Source organism: Labeo rohita, chromosome 12 (assembly GCF_022985175.1).
Source record: "Labeo rohita strain BAU-BD-2019 chromosome 12, IGBB_LRoh.1.0, whole genome shotgun sequence".
Taxonomy (NCBI): domain Eukaryota; kingdom Metazoa; phylum Chordata; class Actinopteri; order Cypriniformes; family Cyprinidae; genus Labeo; species Labeo rohita.
This window is the reverse complement of record NC_066880.1, coordinates 14,905,233-14,932,583: the sequence shown is the minus strand read 5'-3', so window position 1 is coordinate 14,932,583 and position 27,351 is coordinate 14,905,233. Positions and strand designations below refer to the sequence as shown.

Genomic DNA, 27,351 nt, shown 5'->3' with positions numbered 1-27,351 from the left:
TTTGGGCAGGTTTTGTTGTGAAAACCTGGCAACGCTGCTCAGCTGCACTTCATGTATGCGCTGTTGTACTGTCCTGAATGCACGTCGAAGAAATTAAGAAAATAAAGTTGTTATTTTTGCTTTCTTTGCGCACAAAAAGAATTCTCGTAGCTTCATAAAATTACAGTTGAACCACTGATGTCATACAGACTATTTTAACAATATCCATACTTCCTTTCTGGGCCTTGAATGTGGTAGTTTCTTGTCAGTGCAAGGTCAGAAAGCTCTTGGATTTCATCAGACATATCTCAATTTGTATTCTGAAGATGAACAGGTCTTACAGGTTTGTAACTACATAATGGTGAGTAATTAATGACAGAATTTTCATTTCTGGGTTAACTATCCATGATCTGTTTTAACGGCAGTCACATGGAACTTTCGAACTGGTCGTGAAGCAGCCATTACCTTCTGCCTTTTTACCACAGTAAAATAAATGAATAACAAAGTATGGATTTCGAACATAACAGAAAAAATGTTTAAAGAATAATGTTTTAGTATAAAAATAGTTTTTTTTAATATATAAAGGAAAATACATTTTAACACTTAAAATAACTTAATTAATAAATTTGAAATAAAATTAAAATATTTAAAAGCAACCAAAGCCACATCTGATTTGAGAATTGTGCATACAAATATAAACAACTCCAGCATGCTCTAACTGACTGATGATATAGTGAACAACACGACTAAATCAGTAAAAGAAAAAACTCTTTTATTCTTTAATACCATATATAATGCAACAATTGCATATCTTTGGCAAAAATAAACTTTATAAACCTTTTATTAACAGAGGTTAGCTTACAAAATCAAAAATCAGGTTCAGACTGCCACATGTATGGCAGAAGAACATGACAGAATCGATGGGGAAGTGGCAACTCAGTTAGTGGACCTTATCTTAATAATAATAACAATAATAATAATAACATTATAATTAATAGGCAGCTGTTTTCAGAGTTGGCCTCAAATTCTAAAACTACTGCTTGGCTCCCCTCCCTGCATTAATACTTGCATTCTGTATTAGCACTATGTACAGCTAGGAGGGGATGAATTGGCAGCCGTGGTTAAAGTGACAGGGAAAGAGCTTCACAAGGATAGGCAGTTTTAAAGTAATCGACTCGAAAAGAAACTTCTGGTTTGCCAGTGTAAAGGGGCAAGTGGCAGTTATAGTTCACAATTTCACATGCTTGGGTATATAAAATCCTAACGTAGCCTCAAACAAACACTTAAAAACCCAATCATAAACAAACTAAGGTATTGGGAACACACAGCCAGGCAAGTTTTGTGAGCAGCAACTTTGGCGATCTCGAAGGGGACTCAAAAAAAAAAATTGGGTTAAACATGGCCGGGAGTCCAGAGAGTTCTCTTAGTGGCACAGTTCTCAGTTCACATCCAGTTGGCTCTCCCATCACCATCAAGCTCCTCAAATACACTGTCCACTCTCTCCAGCTTCACATCCTTTGATGCTTTGATTCTCAGTGAGCTGCAGCGATGGGAGAATGTCTTTGTCTCTATTGTGCAGTTCACATTGTCTCTGGTTTCTTCTGAAGCCCTGGGAACTCTCTGGAGGTCTGGAGCAGCACAGCACCAGCTCAGAAGCAGCAATGGAAAGTGGCGGTTCACAGAGCTCCCCCTACTGGAGGCTTCATCACACAGTTTAAACCAAGAAAGGCCTGATTTGGGTAGAAGTGACACTCGTGCCAACAAAAAGTCAAGGAGGAGGAAAAGGGAGAGAGTGGTTCAAATCTTATAGTAGAGGTAAAGAGGGTCTTGTTTTGATTGGCCGCTCCAAAAGCAAGCAATATGCGCATGGGCAACGATTTAATCAAGTCAGTGCACGTGGAATGGCACAACACCTGATTATACAGATCGCTAGCGTCTGAGAAACACTGAGGCTGATGTGCATGCAACAAAAACTGGTTCCTTCAAGCTGTTCTCCAGTCATAGTGGTCAGGATGGGGATGCAAAACTGATCCAATCAGGACGCAGGGAGGAGTCACATGGTTTTGACATCATAACTGCGGCAGCAAAAGGCTCCCAGGGGCATGCCGTCACCACCACACGAGATATAAACCAGCAGTACAAAAATAAAATAACTACAGGTATTTAGGTCAACTAATTATTGCATTTCTTCTTTTGTATCATGTTTATATTATGATCCAAAAATCAATGGCACTTTCAAATTTCTCTCTTTTTTTAAGCTTTTTTTAACCCCTCTACAGTTAAGCGAGAGAAGTCTTGGGAGCTTGTAAAATCCATGCATTCATTTTCCATATAAATAAGTTTGTGTTGATTTAGAGGTGGAAGCATGCAAATCTTGAAGTTTTTTTTTTTTTTTTTTTTTTTTTTTTTTTTAAACCAGTGTCTCTCTCTTTTTTTTAACATCTTCATACTCTTATACAATTAAACTCAAATGATGTGGGAATCAGGTTTTTTTTCTGTACATAAAACATGTCAGTATGGCTTTTCTCTCCTGTGTTTGTATTGCCATGTTTGATGAGTGGACCGGGACGTTGTCCCAGTTAAAAAGACGAAAGGAAAGAAAACACCCCAGCATTTACAAACAAGACGGAAGATACACCAAACCAGAAGAGAGAGGTTGGGCAGGCCACGGGATGGAGTTCCAGAAATGGGTTCATTTCCTACTGAGTTTCCTGCTCTTGCGTCTCGAGGCGACTAAACTGGTGCGAATACCAGCCAGGTGTAAAAGCGAGCCGGCCGCCTCTTTTAGCTCCTCGTCCACGTCTGGACGAGAATCTCTTCTGCTCCTCTTTCCTAAAAGCGGACTCTGCAGTGGGCTGCGTGGCCATCGGGCCCGGCCTCCTCTTTCCTGATCATGGTGCAGGGCCAGACCGAAGTTGACCGGCTGTGAAATAGGCATCTGGCGAGGGCACGGTGGGACAGGGGTGCTGCTGTAGTTGTGATCCTGCTTTGGATCCCGACTCACAACCACCAAGTCCCTTCGGGAAAGATCTATGGGTCCTTCTTGGTCATCTGGGTCTGAGAAATCATAAGCAGAGGGATAACTGAAGATCAGAGACAGTATTAAGAATAATTGTATGACCAAAATCACTCATCAAGGCTGCATTTATTTGAATTTAAGGGTGGGTAATATGACCAGTATCTTCACGATATGAGTAATTTTATTTCACGGTAACGATATACCAGTCAAAAGTTTTTGAACAGTGAGATTTTTAGTTTTTTTAACGTTTATTTGCATTTATTTGATCCAAAGTAATTTTTACTATTTAAAATAACTGTTTTCTATTTGAATGTATTTAAAAATGTAATTTATTCCTGTGATCAAAGCTAAATTTTCAGCATCATTACTCCAGTCTTCAGTGTCACATCATCCTTCAGAAATCATTCTAATATGCTGATTTGCTGTTCAAGAAACATTTTTTATTTTCATCAATATTTAAAGCAGCATTTTCTCAGGATTCTCTGACAAATTTATCATTTATCTGAAATAAAAAGCTTCTGTAACATTACACACTATGCCATTCAAATGCTTGGAATCAGTATCATTTTTAGAAAAGAAATGTTAGAAATTAATACTTTTATTTAGCCAGGATGATTAAAATTGATAAAGTGATGATAAAGACATTATAAATTAACATTTCATATAAATGCTGTTCTTCCGAACTTTGTATTCTTCAAAGAAACCTGAAAAAAAAATCTACTCAGCTATTTTCAACATAATAATAATAATAGTAATAATAAATGTTTTTTGAGCTGCAAATCAGAATATTAGAATGATTTCTGAAGGATCATTTGACTGGAGTAATGATGCTTAAAAAAAAAATATTATATATATATATATATATATATATATATATATATGTACACACACACACATATATCTCACAGAATAAATTACATTTTAAAGAATATTCAAATAGAAAACAGCTATTTTTAATTTTTTCTGTACTTTGGACCAAATAATGCAGGCTTGTTTTTAAAAAAAAAAAAAAAATCTTACTGTTCAAAATCTTTTGACTGGTAGTTTATTACAATATAGTTATTTTAGCCTTAAATAAGATCTTTATGATATCAAAATGTTTGATACCATGGAAATTTAATAATTCTTGTCACCAGTGTCAATTTTACAAAAAACTAATACTAGCCAAAATAAAATAAAAAAATAATAATAAATAATAAAAATACATAATAAAAATACAAATAATACATACATATATATATAAACTACAGTAGAACAAATAAGAAATGCGGCATACATTGTACAAAGTAAATAAATGTATAAAACACTGCATATTCTTCACTGTTCAAATTAAATATATATTTCTTTTTATTAATTACAAAAGTGATTTAGTCAAGAGCAGTCAGAGATTTTCTTTCTTTTGTTGTTTGATTAACATAAATGACATACAGGAGGAATATTAGACTGCTGTCAGTTTAAGAGCTGCCTGAATCCAATTTTACTGTTACACATTTTCTTTCTCAGTTGTTTGCTTTCATTTAAGATCTAAAATTACTGTTTACGAGAACACATGCAAAGACAAAGTGTATTTAACCGTTCAAGGCCTATAAAGATGCAATATAACGCTGTATAATAATCCCGCAGTCTACTCTCATTTTCACCACCTGCATATAGTGAAAAGAGTTGTCTTTCACTTCTGATTGCATTTCAACATCTTAAAATCACTTGTTTTCAATCCAAAATGTTTAAAAAGTGTGCAAACGATATGTTTTTGTGATCAACGTCACACGAGCATGTATCCGGGATAGAGACAATGGTCTAAAATCTCTAACGGTTGACTAATTTCTAGCAATCAATCGTGTCTACCGGTATATCGCCAACGCTTAATTATGAAATGTTTTTATAATTTAAAATGACCGTATTCTATTTGAATATATTTTAAAATGTAATTTATTCCTGTGATGGAAAAGCTGATTTTTCAGCAGCCATTACTTACTTTTTCTAATGAAATCATTCCAATACGCAGAATTGAATTTGAACATACACTACCGTTCAAAAGTTTGGGGTCAGTACATTTTTATTGTTTCTTTTTTTTTTTTTTTTTTAAGAAATTAATACTTTTATTCACCAAGGATGTCAAGGAAGTTAATAATTAAAAGTTTATTAAAAGTTAATAATAAATCATTTACATTGTTATAAAATATTTATATTTTGAATAAACACTGTATTTTTTAAACTTGTTATTCATGAAAGAATCCTGAAAAAAAAAAAAAAAAAAAAAAAAAAAAAAAAAAAAAAAAATCACAGGTTCCAAAACATATTTGGCAGCACAACTGTTGATATTATCCAACATTGATCATTCTAATAATAAATCTGCATATTAGAATGATTTCTAAAGGATCATGTGACACTTAAGACTGGAGTAACAGCTGATAAAAATTCAGCTTTTCATCACAGGAATAAATTCTATTTTAAAGTATGTTAAAATAAAAAACATTATTTTATACTGTAAAAACATTTTGCAATATTACTGTTTTTTTCTATATTTTTAATCAAATAAATGCAGCCTTGATGAGCATAAGAGACTTCTTTAAAGACTATTACAAATCTTACTGACCCCAAACTTTTGAATGGTAGTGTATATGATTTATTACTACAAATGTAAAAGAAAAAAAAAAAACTAAACAAAATAGTAAAACAGAAAGTCTTGAAAAAACAACCTTCATTTGAAATACAAATATTTTTGTAACATTTGAAATAAACTGTTCTAATACTAATTTTTGATTGGATGATAAAGCCAATTACAGAACAGCCCATATACACATAAGCATGATTGCTGTGATTATGCGAACAAGTACCTAGATGCATGTTTTGACTAAAATAAACCTGATGTAAAACATGAATAAAAGAAGAAAAAACTAAAATAAAAGGAAAAAATGAGGTGCTGGTATATATGATGGTGTTTCTTACATGAGTCAATGTTCTGCTCAGAGGCAGACTTTAACAGCATCATGGCAGTGGCAGCATCAAAATCACATTCTGTAAAGAGAAAGAAATGTTTGATGCACACAAGTATTGACTATGTGATGTGTATGTGTGTGTGTGTGTTTAAGTGAATGAGTCACTTCCACCCAGGAGCGAAACAGTCGCTCTCTAATTTCAAAGTACCAGTGCCTTGGTTGTCAAGGTTACCAAATACAGGAAAGAGATGGCATCTATGTGCAGAGTGTAAAACACCAAGTACGGGGTGAGCGGAACAAAAAGAGTTGAGATGAATGATAGGCTTCAATGTCTGATGATACATCTGATAATGGTGTGTAAAAGATGTGAGCAGGTAATGAATTTTCTGAACAGACCTGAAGTCTACTAACCTTTTAGGGCACAGCCCTGCTCTGACGTGAAAAGGTGATGAGGAGGAGACGAGGCACTACAGAGAGAGAAAGAGTAAGAAGATATTAAACAAACCTGTTAGATGTTTTCATCATAAACTTAAGAGGCAACCATAGGTGAAATTTGTCTCATAATGTATAAGAAAGATTGTCATTGAAGCTGTGGTCCTTGAATCTGATTGGCTGAGAGGAGTGCAATATTCTAGTGATAACAGCACTCCAACCGTTTCACTGTTTGTATCACTCTGCTTCCAGCATTTCTCACAGTGAGTGTCATGGCGGACATAGTCTCAGCCTCAGATGTCACGCCCACGAAACGTTGGCTAAACGTCTGATGCATAAGGCACTTATGTATCGATTATACAGGATTTCTGGGAGACGTGTGTGTTGTGTTCTTTAACGTTTCACCTGGAAACAAATATGTCATGGCGCAAGCCCCCTCATGAAAGAAGAAAGACGTCATGTTTACAACTGTGACGAAGAGCGCCTATTTGGATCAACCAAATGCTGGATTTTCAAAACTAAGTGAAAAATGTAAAGGTCGCGGCATGGAATCTTTAAAATATGTCAGAGAGTTTTACACACTGTGGTGTATTGTGTATTGTGGTGACTTTTCCACGCCCCTAAACATGACGCAGCACAAAATGAAACGTGATTGGTTGCTTTACCTGTCAATCATATGGCCTACTGGGTGGGCCTTAGCCATTCAAAGCAGCCAAAGTTCCTAGACCTTCTGCTGTCAGTCTGTTTTTGTGTCATGGAATGTAGTTTTAAGAGATTTTACGGTGAGAACATACTTGTTTAGACTTCAAATATGCAGTTAGTTATTAAAGATCAAGTCTGTTTGAAAATTTGCTTCAATGTTTTCGGAGATGTGAGCTCCAGGGTGTCAGCGGCCTTTCAGTGCTCATAAACCCACCGAGAGCAGCCTCACCTTGGCCAGATCTTCTGGAACTTGCTGCTGGCTCTGATGTCTCTATAGTGATTAAACATGACATAATTCATTTTGGGTAAATCTAACAGGCAGTCTTTGGTCTCACTTATCTATTATTTGTTCCAGAGCAAATAGTTTTGGCTGAGGGCAAAATCTCATCACGTTATATTTTATGAGAATTTAATGATGTATATCAGAGCGCTGCGCCTTTGTACTTTTGACTGAATTTCCTATCAACTTTTATGACAGCTGTTGTTTTGTTTATTAAATATTATTATTCAATAAATAATATTTTATACAACTAATAGTAGTATTTAATAACAGTGTTTAGTATTGGGAAACAATGAATGTGTTCGTGATGGTGATTAGTTACAGTGTTCTGCCATTAGATGGCGACAACAGTTCCAAATTGATGTTTTTGAATTAGTAACGGAGGCTGTTAAATGGTCAAACTGCAATTTGAATCCGTGGCGGAAGGAAGTACTTGTCCACAAAAGAGGGTTTTTAAAGACACTTTGTAGAAGCGCAATATCACACTCATAGCCATGCCATATGGCTGTATATCGGCACGCCATAATTACGTACGTTCAAAATAACAGGTGTGTCGATACACAGCCGTCTACTTGTGTGATAATGCTCATATGGCTGTATATCAGCACAGCTGTTATTCTGATGGACAGCGTACCGATATACAGCCATATCTCACGTCTACTTGTGTGTTATTGCATTTATACAACAGTTCGACGACACAAGTGTGTAAATACATAAGAAACAACAATAGAGGGTTTTTTAAACCCTCTTTTGTGTAGAACTACTTCCTTCCGCCACAGATTCAAATCTCAGTTTGACAGCTGAACAGCTGAGCCCAAGCCTCCATTACTTATTTTGAAAACGGCACTTTAGAACTACTAATGAAGGAATGTTGAGTCACTTCATTAAAAGCTTACTGTAATACTGTATGAAAAGTGCATTATGTGGAGTAGAGTATTGTGAGAGAGAGATGGACTGAGCGAGTGTGATTACCTGCATTTGATACAGCATTCATTTTTCAGCTCAATCTCATTTTCACCATAAAATATTAGTTTAAGTGTCTGCTGAGGAAAGCGTTATATTTGTCGTAACATTAATAAACTTTCATTTGTTAAGAGTGATTTCTGATGACAGCACTGCTCAGTGCATTTGTTTTCTGCGTCAAGCTGTTGTTGAAGAATAACTTCAGTTTATAACAGCGTTCATTTTTCAATCTAAAAGTCTGCTGACTTGTAAAAACAGTCTTGTGTCACCATCTAAAGGCAAAACAATGTAACTAAAATCGCCATCACGAACACATGCACAGTTTCTCAATACTAAACACTATTATTAAATAATACTATTATTTATATAAAATAATATTTATTGAATAGTACTATTTAATTAGCAACAACAGCCATCATAAAAGTTAGGCAATTCAGTCAAAAGTACACAGGCAGCGCTCTGACATACAGCACTGACATAAACATGATGAGATTCTGCCAAAACTATTTGCTTTGGAACAAATAATAGATTAATGAGACCAAATACTGCCTGTTAGATTTACCCAAATTGAATTATATCTCATGTTTAACCACTATAGAGACATCAGAGCCAGCGGTAAATTCCAGAAGATCTGGCTGAAATGAAGCTTCTCTCAGCAGGTTCATGAGTTTATGACAATCTAGAGCTCACACGTCTAAAAACATTGCCGCAAATTTTCAAATAGATGTTATCTTTATTAACAAACCGCATATTTGAACTATAAACAAGTACATTCTAGCCTGAAAACCTCAGTTAAAAAAAAACAATTTTTTTTTTAAATTCTAGAGGATTTGGGCGTCCACCATGACACTCGCTGTGAGAAGTACCGCAAGTGTAGTGATACAGTTACAAACAGGGAAATGGCGGTTGGAGTTCTGGGACTCTAATATCGTATTCTTATTTGCATATTATATATATATATATATATATATATATATATATATATATATATACCAACATTTGAAGTGGATCAAAATGTTTCAAAGTTGTCCAAAACAACCAAAACAATACCCATTCTTGTCTTAGGACAACTTTCCACTTCAAATGTTCACTAATGTATATAGTTACAAACAGTGAATGGCTGTTGGAGTTCTGTCAGACTCTAATATCGATCTATTATTTGCATATAAACAATGGGGTATAAGGATTATTTAATTTTCCTGATGGTAAAAATTCTGATGATTCAACTTTCTCATGAATCGATTCTGTTGCCCAATAAAGAATAAAAAAAAAAAAAAAAAAAAAAAAAAAACAAAGAAAACAAAGAAAGTTACATAAAACTTACTTTTAGTTATAAAAAAAAAAAAAGTACCTTGTCTTCATATTTTTCTTACTTTAGATATTAAATTCAATTAAACTCAATTAAATGAATTGTTCTGAATCAGCAAAAACATAAAGTTGAATTAAAAAACAATGAATTGAATCTATTTGCTGTTAACTTAAGGATTCACACCACTATGAACAACTGACATACACACGTAACCACAGCTGAATATAAATTGTGTTATTAATGCACCAAGCTGCAACATTTTTGCTAACAACCTACAATAGACATGACAGCCTACACTAGACATTAGCGGAGCACCATGACACATCAAAACTAAATCGCTTCCACAATATTTAACAAAGCTGTTTACACTGAAAGTGTTTGTCTATGACAGACAGAGTAAATCCTAATAAGCAGCATACAAGCCTTGTTTATACTGACTGAAGACTTAATAAATGTCAGAATGATCCATTTGTCATATAATCGGGCCAGTGTTGTTACCTAGGAGGGGAGGCAGGAGGAGTGCAGAAGGCATGTGCATTCGGGAAGTGCTGTTTCTTCAGGGCTTGCATCAGCATGGGCCGGAACTCGGGGTGAACGCACCACAGAGAGCCTTTCCCATTGGTCTAGGAGAAACAGAGAGGGGAGGAGTCAGAACCGCAAGAAGTGAGCATGCTGGTGTGAGGAGAAAGCTCAGGTTAAATGACAACAGGACCATCTGTCTCTCTGTACGTACAAATGTACATTCATAAGCACATCATACAGTAGCTGCAAAATCATTTTAAACCATCATGACCACATGGGAAGCTTGTGCAAAAGTGGCTCCTATTATGTTTGCATGGGGGCATTTGTGTGTGTGAATAAAGGACTCATCACCCTTTGTCTGAGGTGTGGTCCTGCAGGGGGAATATGACCTTGACTCACTTCACTAGCCGTGTTCATAAACAGGAAAGAGGAAACATTGCCATGGCAACAGACACCAGGCTGAGACATATGAAACCCACAGATTCACACACACAATGTCACACGTTAATGAAACATACCGTCCTCACCGTTCCATAAATCATTTTGCCATCTACAGTTCACGGAGAAGAAATGAAAACATCTGCCTCACTTCATTTAACTGGCTGCGTGCCCTGAACACAGCGCTTTTCAAAAAGCCCTAAACCAATATCCCTCTTGACAACCCTGTTAGCACACTGCAGTCAGCCGTGCACTACTTTATACACTGACCCAGTTAGTTAAACGTCTGAGCGAGTGCTCTGCAGCAATGTTGTGTGAACCGCTCCTCAGAAAAAGATGCTATTCTAATTTATTACAAGGCTCTCTGGAATGCTTGATTCTGATTGGTCAGTCGCAGCATTCTGAGGTCAAATGTTTTTTCTGTAATGGCCACTAAACTGCATTTGAGCGTTGTCCCTGGCAACCAGTCTCACTGTGCTAGTTTCATGTCTCTTGTAGCACTATGTGGTCACATGTAATAAGAATAATTTCAACCCACATTAATATTTTAAGTCCATTTATGTATTTTAGAGATAATGTACAGTAATCTACAGTAAGTCATTACTGCAATACAAACCCCTTCATAATAGGAATGCACCAATATTACAATTCTGACTGATACTGGCAAGCCGAACATTATTTTATGCCATTTATCAATTATGCCTGATAAAATTTATAATATGAAAATCTTATACTACCTAATATCTACTATCTACTATCTAATATTGTTAAAAATTTAAACTCTTAAAAAAATAATAATAATAATAATAATAATTCAATCATCTGCTGAGTGAATTTAGGTATTAGAGCATTATAAAAATATATATATTTATTATTGTATTCATTAATTAATTTAAAAAAAAAGGCTTAAATGAATGTCTACGACTGTGTTATTTCAGTATTATTTATATGCTATTACAAAATATGTTAATTTTTTCTTTGTTTTTATTTTAGTTTTAAATTTTGTTTTATGCTTTTGTTGTGAGCTTTTTTAAATATTTCTATTTAGCTTTAATTCAGTTGAAGTCTTAATTTTAGTATATCACTTTTTGATGTTTTTCTTCTATTTATTTTATAGAAATAAGATGTTTATTTTAAGTTTCAAACGCTATTAGTGAATTTAGGTTTTAGAGCTCTATAAAACTATATATATATATATATATATATATATATAAAACTATATAACTATAAAACTAAAAATACGCTGAAAAGAATGACATTTGAATATTTTGAATTTATTTTTATTTTTATATTTTCAGTTTAAATTTTAGTTTAAGTCATTTTGTTATGTGCTTTTGTTGTTTTTTATGAGCTTTTTTAAATATTTCTATTTAGCCTTAATTCAGTTTAAATTTTAGCAACTTTTTTGTACATCAATTTGAACTTATTTTAAGGAACATTTCTAAATTTGAAGTTTTACTTCTAATATTAATACTGAAATATTTTTATTTTAGGTTTCAAATGCTGAGGGAATTTAGGTATTAGAGCACCAGAAATGTATATGTAATACTATATTAAATATTAATTAATAAACAAAAATAGGCTGAAATGAATGTCCACAATTGTGTTATTTTAGTATTATTTATATACTATTATAATATCTATTAATATTTTAAACTGGCTTTTACTTTTATATTTTCAGTTTTCATTTTAATTTTAGTAATTTTGCTTTTATTGTTTTTATTAGCTTTTTAAAATATTTCTATTCAAGTTTTAGCAATTTTAATATATCAATTTGAACTTATTTTGTTTCAGTTATTTGCCATGGGAACATTTCTAAATTTGAAGTTTTGTATGTTTTTCTTTAAATATTTATATTATTGAAATATTATTTTAGGTTTCAAATGCTATGAGTGGACTTAGGTATTAAAGCACTATAAAATATATATTAAATATTATATTAAATATTATTAATTACAAAAAAATATAAAAATAGGCTGAAATAAATGTCCACAACGGTGTTATTTTAGTATTATTTATATACTATGATAATATTTATTAATATTTTGAATTTGCTTTTATTTTAATGTTTTCCATTTTCATTTTAGTTTCAGTCATTTTGTTATATGACTTTGTTGTTTTTATTAGCTTTTTAATATTTATATTAAACTTTAACTCAGTTTAAGTTTTAGCAAGTTTAGTACATCAATTTGATTTTTCAATTTTCTTTCAGTTGTTTGCCAAGGGAACTTTTTTATTTATTTAACTTTATTTTTAAAAAATGAATAAATAAATGAAAGCAATTTTTAATAGTTTTACATTACATGTTACAAGCAGTTAAATATCCAATAATGACAGTTTTAAAACAATAATATTGTACATATTTTATAAACTGTGTGTGTGTGTATTGTAATACTGATAACCATTATTTTTCTGATATATTGCGCATCCCAACATGATAATATAACCTGTCTACATGCTAATGTCCAGCTAAATCTACATGATCAATGTCCATTTTTCTTGCATTCTTACCTTTCCTATGCTTCGCTCTACTTTGCGGAAGCACTTGTTAAGGGACAGGTTGTGGCGCACTGAGTTCTTCCAGCCAGTAGGGGCGCTGGAGAAATATGGAAAATGCTTGAGGATCCAGCCGTAGATGTCCTTCACTGGGAGAGATTTGCTGGGCGACTGTTCAATAGCCATGTATATCAGTAAGGAGAAAGAGAAGGGAGGCTTTGACTTATAAGGATCTCTTTCGCTTCCCACAGAGACAGAGGAGGTGGACGAGGCGGTGTTGCTGTGCGGCGACCCACCGCCTCCCTCGATGTCAAACAGCGGGCTGTTGATGGGTTGCGCCTCGCCTCCGAGCGTGAAGTTCTGCAGCAAGTTCTCATGAAGCCAGTTCAGGTTGGTTAGTTCATCATCTTCCGACTCACCCGCTACCACACTCAATGCTCCAGCCCGACCAATCTGGTCCAGACTGGTAGCCATGGGACTGGATGCACTCTCTGCTTCAGGTAGAGTCCCAGCTCCACACACGCCCTGCGCTCCAGGAGATTCTGCTTTCTTATCTGGAGACATCCCGATTATCGGACCCATCAAACCAGGAGGGTCTGTGGAAGTAAAGGGTATTGGAGACAACTGGTTACTACAAGCATCAATCGCAAATAAATGTAGGTGTATTTATTTACAGAGATGCAGAAACTGGGGTCATCAAATGCCCGTTTTCCACAAGTTGATATGATTCGTTAGAGTCTTAATGAGAGGTCTATAACATACTTTGGTTAAAATTTCTCAGTGGTAGTGTTAAAAAAAAAACATTTTTACCTTGCCAAAATCAGCCCTTTTAGAGCAAGCTGTTTTGTTGCGTGTTCCTTTAAATGCTAATGAGCTCTGCTCACCCCGCCCCTCTCTACTGTGGGGTGATGAGCCGTAATGTTTACTTTAGCCATGACATTTGCTAACTACCACATTATTAAGAAATCAATTTGCAAACAGATGCATAAACTCTTATACTAGCTGGATCACAAATGATTTGCACAAACATAGACGCATTTACGTAGATCGCCGGGCGCATATCCTTCATAAACAAAAGTAACGTTAATACTCAGGAATCAGGAGTAAATAATGACTGCTATGTTCACTACTACATCCAACAACAGAACACCTCAGTTGCTCAATCAGAGACATTATTATCTTCCCCTGCACCGGAGTCGACACAATGGCGGTTGGACTGTTCTCAGCTCACTCAGCTCATTTAGGTCGGGTCTAAGGTAAGACAGTCATGTCAATCAACTATCGTGGGAGTGGCCTTGGTCTGTGTGACGTCACACTGACAGAAGAAGCTGAGAATAGCCTGATATGAAAAAGGGGATATTACTTTTAAAGATTAAAAAAATACCACTGGGTGCATTTTTATCATTATAGGGTAGATGTGTACACACACTGCCAACACACATTTATGTTCAAACAACATGAGTTTTCATCCGATGACCCCTTTAAGAAGTTTATTTAGCCGAAACTGAAACTGAAACTCAGCTCCGAGGGGTTGATGAAGGCCTTCTAAAGTGAAGCATATTCTCATCAGAGTTTACACTACGTCCACAATGGTTAGTGGAAGCTAGAGATTCGTTTATAAAGTTTTAAATATGGATATTTTTCTTCCATAAACACATTGATTCACTTCAGAAAGTATTTACGAATACCTTTTATGATGAATGGATGCAGTTTTTTGGGCTTCAAAATCTTAACACCCATTCACTGCCATTATAAAGCTTGGAAGAGCCAGGACATTTTTTAATATAACTCTGATTGTATCCGTCTGAAAGAGTCATATTCACCTAGAGTGAGTAAATAATGGGGTCATTTTCATTTCAATTCAAGTGAAATATCCCTTTAAGGATTTACACTGACCACTGGATAATTTTAGTCACATCCGCAATTATATGTTTGTAACTTTGTCAACATGTGCACAAAATATGCTGATTCAGTCAAAATGCTTCATCAGAGAAGCACTGATTTGGTCAACGATCCACTCCTCCAAAACATTTCGGCCGAAACTAATATTTTGGGCTGCTGGAATTTCAGTGCATTACTATTTATAGGTAATATGTGTCATTTTTGCCAGAGGATTCTAGAGTATGACCACTGAACATAACAGAAGCCAATGATGCAATGAAATCAAATTTTGGTTCAACCTTATAATATGTGACCCTGGAGCACAAAACCAGTCATAAGGGTAATTTTTTTTAAATTGAGATTCATACATCATCTGAAAGCTGAATAAATACGTTTTTCACTGATGCATGGTTTGCTAGGACAATATTTGCCTGAGATACAACTATTTGAAAATATGAAAATCCGAGGGTGCAAAAAAATAAAAATATTGTAAAAAGTTGTCCAAATGAAGTTCTTAGCAATGCATATTACTAATCAGAAATTAAGTTTTTTTTTAAGGAAATTTACAAAATATCTTCATGGAATATGATCTTTACTTAATGTCCTAATGATTTTTGGCATAAAAGAAAAATTGATCATTTTGACCCATACAATGTTTTGTTGGCTACTTATGGCTGGTTTTGTGGTCCAGGGTCACATATTCATCATAATACATGTGCATGTCTTTTCTAATTTCTTTTAGTGCAAAAACACTATAATCTCTGTGCCTGCACAGATTTCTCTTGAGGGAATTAAGAGGCCCTTTAGGACAGAGTTAAGGGCCTCTTAGGTGTCTACTGAAGTGTCTGAGAGAACCATGAACCTCATCTTCAAGATGACACCGCACCAGAACAACTAAAGTGTGTACTCTAGGGTTCTTAGACAAGCACTGAAGACGTGCGAGTCTGTTATCAGCTCCATGTAATAAGACAGACAAGGATGGAGAGGATAATGATGGTGGCCCCATACAGCTCGCAGAAACTCACAGAAATCAATTAGAAATCTACCTGCCACAGACTAAGCGACTGGCTTTAATGGACAGCCATGGAAAGCACACAGAATATTTATAAATAAATCATCAGCTCAAGTAAAAGAGGGCTGAGTGCCTAGGAGAGTGAATGTTTCTCTGCCCACTATTATACCCACTGCCATGGAAACCATACAGCACATCAATAAATAAATAATCACATAAAGTGCTGCTCTGAATCATTCTCTCTCCCACTCTGGAGAATAGAGTGGAGGGCACAGGGAGGGGGTTCCACTTCCTCTTTCAGACTGTTCAAAACACCCCAGACACAAATAAACATCTTCCTCTTCACATGAGTGCTGTAATAAAAGGTGTCAACAAAAAACAGCTTTTCCACAAAGTTAAAGGGACAGATCACTCCAAAATGACAATTATATAATAATAATAATAATAATAATAATGTGTCATTCCAAACTTGTATGACTTTGTTTTATCTGTGAAACGCAAAAGGAGATGCTTTGAAGAATGTTCACGCTGCTCTTTTCCATACAATGAAAAACAGTCATTAAATTCAAATTTAGTCTATTATTCATTTAAAATGCTTTACATTTTTGGTCACCATTCACTTTTACGGTGTTCCATGAAAACGTAAGAAAGTCATATGTGTTTTGAAAGACAAGAGGGTGAGTAAATGTTAATTTTTCACGGTAAGCTATGTTATTAATGTTTTTTTAAGGACATTTTATGATTAAATTTAAGTGGAATCAGGGCTGCACAATATCTACAAACAAATCATCATCATGATATGGCTTAAAGCATCAAAAAAATATATCCACTGGACAGAATCGTGGAATCAAGTCTTAAAAATAGAATTTACTGTTTACTAATGTAATAATAGTAGTACCGCTACTAATAATTCAAATATTAATAAAACATTATTTTTAAGGAATATTTACCAGAAAAATGTAAATAGACAACATCAGAAAATTAATTAATTAAATTAAATAATAAGTTAGTTTTTTATAAAATCAATTATTTAGAGCTGCTTTTGTTTATTAAAATTGAATGGAACCATTCAAAAGGAATCCAAAAATCCGAAAATTAATGGGAAACTCAGAAACTGGTAAAAATAGAATTAAATTTTAAAAAATTGCAGTTAAATTGTTTAAGTTTCGAGATTAATTAATTAAACATGCTTTTTGTTTAATACAATTTGACTTTATCCATTAAAACAGAGCCTAGAAAAACTAAAAGATAATAATAATAATAATAATAATAAATGAATTTGGAAAAAATAAAATGGAATTTGGGAGGAAAAAAAAATAAAACATTTCACAAGGCCCTATAAAAGCAAGAAATAAACTGAAAATGAAGAAATGAACAAATATTAGTATTGCAATTTTACAGTTGTACTTAAAGTTTTAATCAAATACTTTTATTTAACAGTACAACAGTATTACTGCAAAACAGTAATACTGCAATAAACTTCCGTTGTTTAATATTTAGCTTAATGATAATCACAATTTTTGGATTTTCCTTCCCCAAATTGTTCAGCTCTAAAAAGATTGTTTAATAAAAAGGGGGGTTGGTGTAAAAAGTAATTTTTCAGCTTTTTAGGTTTTTTTTTTTTCTTTCTTTTTTTTTTTTTAATTCAAAGTCACCCCAAACATTCCAGAATGTTTAATTATTTCCAACTATAGCTATTCAACTTAACTGGTGAAATTTCCCTTTTTTCCATATCACAACATATATATATATATATATATACACAATTATATTATATATATATATATATATATATATATATATAATTTTTCAGCTCACTGTATTTTTTCAGCTCACTGTATTATGTTGTGTATATATATATATATATATATATATATATATATATATATACACTCTCAATTAAAATATCTATATTTTTTCAATATCATGCAGCCCTGGAATCAAACCATCTGTCTCCCTTGTCCACATTATTACGGTCCTGTAGTGCATCCACATGCCGTTTTGTTTTCCATCCTCTTTGGATGTCTTTCTTCATGGGCACTCAAGGGCAGGTACGACAGCAGTACGTCCTTCATAGGACATTTAGTGCTGTCTGCTTCCCATCCTGCTCCAGGCGGAGACCTGATCCCTGGAACTCATTAGCAAGACAAATCTAACGCCCTCCAACTAGCTCATCCCCTCGCCCTCCATCCACACAGACAATACTGACACTCCACCACTCTTAACTACTTCAAACAGAAATACGCCCAAACAAACAGACTATGAGTAAACTTTGGTCAAGGGGAGGGGTGACTTTGAAATTCAACTAATTACCCTTTTAATTCCCTAAGCCCTCTGGGAAACCTATGGCATTTATTTAATGTCACTGACAATTAACCAGAATAGCATATGTAGACTTGACGTTAAAGCTGCAAGAAATCAAAGTAAAGACAGATCTTTCTAGATTCTAAGCATCATGTTTTCCCTCAAAAACAGAGTAAAAAGATCTAAAGGATTTTAGAAAGAACAACCTGTTTTTCCTCTTTCATCTCCACCATTCACAAACTAATTTCCATCAAAATTTGAAGGAGGATTTATTCAGTATTGAACTGCTGATGTTTGCAGAACAGAGCTCTGGGAAGAGCATGTGCATTTGTAATAAAACAGTTGGAGATGGAGATCAAGGGGTCTTCTACGTGTTTAAGCATGCTTAAACAGCCGCTTGAATTAGAGGTTTCTGCTGAAAACCAAGCGCAGAGTTGATTCCTGTAGCGGTTGGTATTGGTCTGTCAAGTATCAGTCTTGACTCAAGGACTCCCGGTGCATCTTTGTCGCTTTGTAAGAGCTGATCTAAAAGCTCAGCAGGAAGGTCACCTAACCCTATTAGAAAACTGCTGGAATTTTTTTTTCTCTGTATAATCCTAAACTCAGGTATTCTCTTTGATGTCCAAGAGACATCTGACAGAGGCTAATGAATTTACTTCAGGTCGTAATAAGTTCTAAGAAACTTTAAAATAAATCAAACACTACAAAGAGCCTGTTGTTATTAGTTAGATCAGGGCTAGTTTTCACCAATTCTAAATCACGTTTCAAAGCTAAAGCTTCTTAAACACAATCATATGCTGCAAGGGTTCTGGAAGCTTGAAAGCCGTAATCCACGGTGGTAAAGACACCACATGAACAATGAGTTTGTTTCAAAACAAAAAGTCTGTTTCATATCACTTTAAAGGAGAAGTCCACTTCCAGAACAAAAGTTTACAGATAATTTACTCACCCTCTTGTCATGCAAGATGTTCGTGTCTTTCTTTCTTCAGTCGATAAGAAATGTTTCTTGAGGAAAACATTTCAGGACTTTTCTGCATATAGTGGACTTCAATGGTGCCTCCAAGTTTGAGCTTCCGAAATGCAGTTTAAATGCAGCTTCAAATGGCTCTAAAGCCAGCTGAGGAAGAAGAGTCTTATTTAGCAAAACGACTGGTCATTTTCCAAACAAACTGACAGTTTATATACTTTTAACCTCAAATGCTTGTCTTGTCTGAGTGAACTCCGTGTTTTTTTTCCGGTTCAATACGGTCAATATAGTTAGGGTATGTCAAAAAACTCCTATCTCGTTTTCAAAAATTTCTTCAAAACTGCTCTACATCGCTGCAGAAGTACTGACCCAGTGTTTACAAAGAGAACATGCAAAGAAGATCAAATGCCCATTACAAACAAAAGGTCAAATTTTGACAGTTTTGACGAGACGGGAGTTTTTCGACATACCCTAACTGTCTTGACCCAGATTACACAGACTGCGAATGCACATCGCAGAGACGAGACGAACATTTGAGGTTAAAATGTACATAGATTGTCAATTTGTTTTCGAAAATGACTGATCGTTTTGCTAGATAAGACCCTTCTTCCTTGGCGGGGATCGGAACTGCATTTTGGAAGTTCGAACTTGGGGGCACCATTGAAGTCCATTATATGGAGAAAAAACTTGAAATGTTTTCCTCAAGAAACACAATTGCTTATTGACTGAAGAAAGAAAGACATGAACATCTTGGATGACAAGGGGGTGAGTAAATGATCTGTAAATATTTGTTCTGGAAGTGGACTCCTGAAATAAAATGTCATGATAATTTACTCACACCCATGTCATCCAAGATGTTCATGTCTTTCTTATTCCAGTCAAAAAGAAATTAGGATTTTTTAAGGAAAATATTCCATTTTCTTCAAAGGGCTTTACACAATCCCATCTGAGAAATAAGGGTTGTACCTAGTGAAAACGATCATTTTCTAAAAATAAATAATTAAATATATTTGTACACTTTTTAACCACAAATGCTTGTCTTGTACTTGCGCGTCAATGACTTCACGCATTATATAATCACGCTGGAAAGGTTGCACGTGGTTAGTTCTTCATCTGTGTACTCCGGTTCAAAAAGGAGGGTAGGAAAAACTCTTCAAAAATTGTCAGACATGGCTGTTTTATCTTTTTATGTAAAGGGCGTTTGACTTTCTTTGTACGTTCACTTTGTAAACACTGGGTCGATACTTTCATCTACGTCACGTGCGACCTTTCCAACATGACTACGTAATGCGTGAAGTCGTGGATGCAGGGCTAGTGCAAGATGAGCATTTGTGGTTAAAAACTACATACATTTTTATTCTTTTAGAAAATGAAAGATCGTTTTGCTAGATAAGACCCTTATTCCTCAGCTGGGGTTGGGTAGAGCCCTTTTAAGCTGCACTGAAACTGCAATTTGGACCTTCAAACCTCTGCCCACCATTTCAGTCCACTATGTGGAGAAAAATCCTGGAATGTTCTCCTGAAGAAAGACTGAAAAAAGAAAGATGTGAACATCTTGGATGACAGAAAATTATAAGGACATTTTAATTTAAATCAGAAAAAATATGTTTTCAATTTCCTGATCAATATAGCCAAAGTCCATTTAAACGTGCAAATTTTACATACAAATGCATTCCTGAATTTCAAAAATGCTTCCCATTTGATAACTTCTTGGCAACTTTATATAACTTGTCTGCAGAGCCTCTAATTCATCTCAAATTGAATGCAGCAGTTTAGAAAGTAGTCAATTTGGTGTTAAATTGTCTTGTTTTTTCATTCAGGCATTTGGTACTTTTATGACAAAATTTGGTAGCTAAATGGAACACATAGTTTGAACTGCATATATTTGCATATATTCACAATTACTACAAGAAACATGACTTGAATTTTCAGACTTAATCTGTGAATGAACACTATACCAATAAAACGTTGTTTTACACCCCTCCTGCAATTTACGCAAGTTGCGCAATGTATTTTTTTTTTTTTTACGTTTCATATGCTCACTAAGGCTGCATTTATTGTACACTATATAAAACTGAATTTTTGTAATAATACAAAAAGTAAAAATAATTTTTAAAAAAACTTACTGACCCTAAATTTTAGTAATGTATGCATATATTTAGTATTTGTCATTTATCTTTGCTCCAAACGCTCTCAGTGTAGATGCATATTACAATCAAATCTAGGACCCTATGATTTCCACGATGCCTGAAAACATGGATGGAATTCACTATATAACGCAAAATGTAACGGAATTTGCCAAATTTTGGATGAATAAATCAAAAGTAGGCAGTGCATTTCAATAAAAACGCGATATGGACTAGTGTCTGTGAATATTAAGCAGCAAAAATACTATTTAAATATGAATCCTTACACATAACATACACAAAAGCACAGCAACCCGTCAAAATAAAAATTCAGTTTAACATAAAGAAACTGTGACAGAAATATATTACTTAATGTAATGATAGTACTACTACTAATAAAACTGTTATTAAAACCATTTTTTAGGAATGTTTACCAGAAAAATTTACCAGAATATATTTACCAGAAAAATGTAAATACGCAACACAGTGTTTCTGAAAAAAAAAAAAAAAATATATATATATATATATATAAAAATAATAATAAATGTATTTTTTTTTTTTAAATCATTTATTATACATGCGTTTGATTATTAAACTTTAATGAAACCATTAAAATGGAATCCAGAAACACAATTTGGTTAAAAAAAAAAAATTATAAAAAAATAAATAAAACTGAATTTGAAGAGGGGGAAAGTGGATTTCACAGGGCCTTAAAAATGTAATTTTTTAATAAACTGCTGTTAAATGTGTAAGTTTCATGATTTCACTTAATTAGACATGATTTCTGATTAATATTTTTAATTAAACCATTAAAACATAAAAAAAAGCAATCCAGAATAATTAAAATAATTTAAAAAAAACATGAATACAGAAAAACACTGGGCCCTAAATTGAATCTCTCTCTTGTAGTGTGTACAAGCTTTATAAAAAGAGAGAACACTTATTTGTTGCATCACTCACTTGCAATGCGAAGTGATACAGAAGCAACAGAACTGTAGTCTGCATCACTTTTGTAATGAAAGTGAAAAAACATAAATAAACCCTAAGTGTTAAAAAAAAAAAAAAAAAAAAAAACTGTAAACAGCTGTACCTTTTGGCGAGATATGTTCATATAGGCCTGAAACAAACACCCACAAATAAATAAGATATCAGCAGGGTTTCCTTTCTTAGAGCTTAACGCGGTAGTGGTGTACAGGCGTCCATACATACAAGCCGGCACACAATCTTCACAGCGTGCTGTCTGGACTTCGTCCCGTGTCATTGTCACACCCTACAGTCTCAATTAAACACACCCTGTTTATTCACACAGGAGTGACCAACACAATGGCAGCTATTGTGAGCAGAATGACACTGGCTATGGTACTGGGGGGGGCGAGCTCTCCTCATCAAGGCACTGCCTGACATTAGCATCACTGTCAATGGACAGAGGGGCCCTAACTGCCCGCCGGCTGCTCTACGGACTTAAATCTTTCAGAAAGGAGCCGAAGGTTACTAAACGAGAAGGAGTGTGACAGACCAAGTCTAAGAACACAAGGTTGAGTTGGGGGTTGGGGTGGGCGTGAGGTCTGACACGGTCCAGGCAAATGAAGGGGAAAAAAAAGCACACATTTGCAACTGAAATCCAGAGCAGTCGCCTATATTTGATTACCACGCCCCGGTGTCACCATGTAGCCATGGCAACCGCAGCGTTATAGCCTCCTGGGGATGCGAGTTGCGCCTCCTGGTCTAACGTTGAGGGCATTGAGGAACAAAAAGAGGCTAACAGCAGATGAGAAATATGTGCAGCTGGAGGTATAATGAGAGGATGGAAGGAGGAGGGGTCAATGAACAAAGGCATTGTCGTTACAGGCCGCATTAAAGCTTGGACATAAGTTTGACTTGCTTTTCAACTGAGTTTGAAAAAGCTAATGAGTTTTACTTAAAAAGACAACACTAGAGTGATTGTTTTTGGAGGAAAGCAACTGCATGTTCGTTTACATGTTATGTCACTCAACCAGGAAGGGTTCTTGCCAAACGTAAATTTGTGGTTACTAACAAGACGAAACTTGACGTTTTTTTAAACCCCTCTTGCAGTGGAAATAAAGAATCTACTCAGTCGGTGGCGCGTATGTGTTTCTTTCTTGGGCTGAAAGCCAGTTTTTGACTATTGATTAAACTATTGTTGACTGCTTAACACTTTTATTGCCATGCATTCATCAAACTAGGATAAAAGCTAGATAGTAGTCAAATGATGAAAAAAATATAATATGAAAAAATATGTTCCTTATTTTATTTTAAATAATAATAATAAAATCAGTTTTTAGCTGCAAGGCTCAACTAGGTTTGGATGTCTTGATAAACAAAGTAAAAAATAAGTATATGAAATAAAAACATTTAATTCCTTAATTTTTATTTCATTTAAACTGACAATAAGTTGCATTTTGGCTGCAAGGTTCAACCAGGGTTGGATGATTTGATAAATAAAATAATAATTGAAAATAAAATTTGTTTTTCACTGCAAGGTTCAACCAGGTTTGGATGTCTTGATAAATAAAATAAGCAATAAATGTATAAAATAAAATAAATACGCTTAATTCCTTTATTTTTATTCAAAACGACAATAAAATTTGCATGTTGGCTGCAAGGTTCAACCAAGTTTGGATGCCTTGACAAATATAATAATAAACAATAAATGTACAAAACAAAATAATTATATTTAATCGCTATTTTTTTTATTTTATTCAAAACTACAATAAAATTTGCGTTTTGGCTGCAAGGTTCAACCACGTTTGGGTGTCTTTATAAATAACAATAAAAGTGTAAAACAAAATAAATATATTTAAATCCTTCATTTTTACTTTTTTCCAAAACGATAATGAAACTTGCATTTTAGCTGCAAGGTTCAACCAGGTTTGGATGTCTTGATAAATAAAATAAGCAATAAATGTATAAAATTAAATAATTATATTTAATCTCGATATTTTATTTTATTCAAAACAATAAAACCTGCATTTTGGCTGCAAGGTTCAACCAGGTTTGGATGTCTTGATAAATAAAATAAGCAATAAATGTATAAAATTAAATAATTATATTTAATCTCGATCTTTTATTTTATTCAAAACAATAAAACCTGCATTTTGGCTGCAAGGTTCGACCAGGTTTGGATGTCTTGATAAATAAAATAATTAATGAAATAAAATAAAATCAGTCTTTGCCTCCAGGGTTCAACCAAGTTTGGATGTCGTAATAAACAAAATAATAAACAATATAAAATAAACATAATTTATTATTATTATTATTATTATTATTATTATTATTATTCAAAACAACATTCCAGCTGCAAGGTTCAACCAGGTTTAAATGTCTTTACAAATAAAATAATAAAATATAAATGTATAAAATAAAAACCAAATAAATATACATCATATATATTATATATATATATATATATATTTTTTTTTTTTCTTTCTATTATTTGCAAGAACCTTGGTTTTGGTTGAACCTTGCAGAGTGGATGAGTTTAAATGATTTTGGCTGCATTTCTCATTTTTTCAGCTTTTGTGGGACAGCAACTACATACAGCCAAGAGCCAGATCTTATCTATCATTGTGAGAGTCATAATGAGACTAATTAATTTCCCGTTTAATGCCAGGAGAGAAGCAATAAGCAAGGGATCATTTGCTGTGTCCTACAAAAGCCCTCCAGAGAAAACAGCACTGCACAGACACTATTGCCATTCACTACATTAGCGCAGGATTCGCAACTAATGAAGTCTCTTTAGGCACTTGTGCCCTTTCAGATGTAGCAAGCTATGCATCTGAATTCTATACACTGTAGATGCAGCTAATGTGGTCATACTGCAAATAAAAGCAAATACATGACAACCCTGTTAACAACACAGACACTCTTTTCACTGCCTACGCAACATGACCTGAATGAGTCTACAGTCTAAAGTGCAAAAGTAGACAGCAGAACTAATAATGTGCTCATGTGACACGCTGCTCAGAGTTGTGTACTCGTCCCTAAGCACAGCTATGCGTTCACTCGGACCACGTGTCAATGTCACTCAGACGTTATCTACCGCCGGAAATAATGAGTGCACGTCCGCGTCAGAACATCCCATTTCATCAACAAGTCACGAGAAAAAACTACCAGTCGTTTGCTTTCGTTCTCAACGAATGCTTATGTACAAACCACAACAAGTAATGGGCAAAACAAAACACGAGAAAATAACAGCCCCCACCCTCACCTCTCGTGTTACATAGTTGCCCTAGATTCTTACTACTCGCCACAAACTGAATATATATTTGTAACCTTCAACTGTAACCTTTAGCGCTACTCTGTTGTTATAGGCGACTATCGCGCGTTCGATTAACGTTCCATTCGAATGTTGTTTTTATTTGGCGCTTCCAATTTTAAAGCCACTTTCGCGACGACTGACGTTTGAAGTGTAATTCGATTTCAGATAGATTTTATGACAGCATATCTATCGTGCGTTCCGAAACTTCCGCAGATAATGTCACAAGAACGCTGGCCAGTCTTTAGAACGAGGATCTTCAGTTAGCGTCAGGCTAATGCGTGGCTTTAAAGCAACGCTCCGCGGCGAGCTTCTGCACAGCTAGCGAAATAAAACAGCGAGTCGCTGAATATATGTTGGGTTTTAAGTATTCATTCAGAAAAAGTGTACGGATACGACTGGAATGTGGTTGGTTTAATGTCTCGTGTCAGCTCGACGCCAAACGCATGCATTTTACTCAACTAAGTTAGCTAGCAAGATCACATGGTCTAAAATGTTCATCAATTTATCCTGGAAATAAAACAGACCGGTGTTTTTTTTCAATACGACAGATGAATAAAAAAAATATTCGTTTAAAAAACGTAAACACCAAAATTAGGGAGGTCAGTGGCTTGTTATTGGCTGGATTTTTTTAACGAGGCACGTATTATACTTGTCATCTGATTAAAAACGCGCTTTCCCTTCAAACGAACTGTGTTATAAATAACACCGAAAAGCGTTTACTTACATTCGTGCATTCTACTGTCGCGTCCGACGACAAAAGCTCCCGTGCTTTCATGCAGTAGCCTTTCGCTTGCGCTGTGTCAAAAGATCAGCAGCTGCTTCCTCCATCCACGCAGCGCGGAGATCACGCCGCACGGCAACGCTTCCGTACCCCCCCTACCGTCGCCAAGGCAACAGGGCCACTTCAGCCAATCACACCCCCTCCTCTCCGATATCCCCCTGACAACTGCCGCATCGCAGTAGCACTTTTTTAGCAAACCTAAGCAATTGCGTTCAGCATGCGCTCCGCGTTGCACCACGTTATTCATTCGTTCGTGAGTGGTTTGTGACGGAAAAAAAACTAGGTGGCGTTTCAAACCCTTTCGCTTGAACCAGTCAGACATTTTGACGTCATATTCTCATTGAGAATTTGCTTCATATTTAATGGCTTTAGTAACTTAGACGGTGTTTGACCACCAACCAGCTTACGCTGGAAACGAGGTCAGATGCTGTTGCGTCATTAGCGGGGGAGTCCTGGAGGCTCGTCCTCCAATCGCAAGCTACTTCGCGGTGTGAAGTAGAGGTACTTAAAACTTACCAACTTACATAAGTATTGTGCTCCAATGAGATTTTAAACTCGCTGGAAAGTCAGAGAGTACTGTACTTTTTACATGTTCATTTTTTCATCTATTAAATCCCTATTTAGCCCTATTAATTTCAATTCTAAATGCAGCCACAAGTAATAATCAGTCGGTACCAACAAAGAGTATATATCCTTGAATCTAATTGGGTTAATTGTAAGCCTTAAATGCAGGTCAACAGGCCCACATTATCTAATTAAACACTTAGAAAGAAGTAAAAGTGTATTAACTGTAGCCTCATTATAGGAGCTGTTTATGCAACCGATCCATTCATGTTGCTTTCCAATCACACCATTGATTTATGGAACTGAGGTGAGCTGGAGGAGTCTGTCAGTGTCTTCAGCAGAGTTGAGAGGAGATACA

General features: G+C 34.8%; 1 protein-coding gene across 1 annotated transcript; it reads right to left on the bottom strand.

Moving 5' to 3' along the window:
• Positions 1–734: 734 nt before the first annotated feature.
• On the bottom strand, positions 735–26,546 carry foxn2b (forkhead box N2b). Its single transcript, XM_051123971.1, has 6 exons — positions 26,373–26,546; positions 13,095–13,675; positions 10,122–10,246; positions 6,349–6,404; positions 5,948–6,016; positions 735–3,036 (listed from the first exon to the last, which is right to left on the bottom strand). The coding sequence occupies exons 1-6, from the start codon at positions 26,380–26,382 to the stop codon at positions 2,672–2,674; spliced, it is 1,206 nt and encodes a 401-aa protein (XP_050979928.1). The 5' UTR covers positions 26,383–26,546; the 3' UTR covers positions 735–2,671.
• Between the last annotated feature and the right edge of the window lie 805 nt (positions 26,547–27,351).

Coding starts and splice junctions, on each gene's coding strand:
- foxn2b (XM_051123971.1), bottom strand. Junction 6,405..10,121: donor CCTCCTGCCTCCCCTCCTAG/GTAACAACACTG, acceptor CTCTCTCTGTAG/TGCCTCGTCTCCTCCTCATC. Junction 3,037..5,947: donor TGAGCAGAACATTGACTCAT/GTAAGAAACACC, acceptor ATGATTTCTCAG/ACCCAGATGACCAAGAAGGA.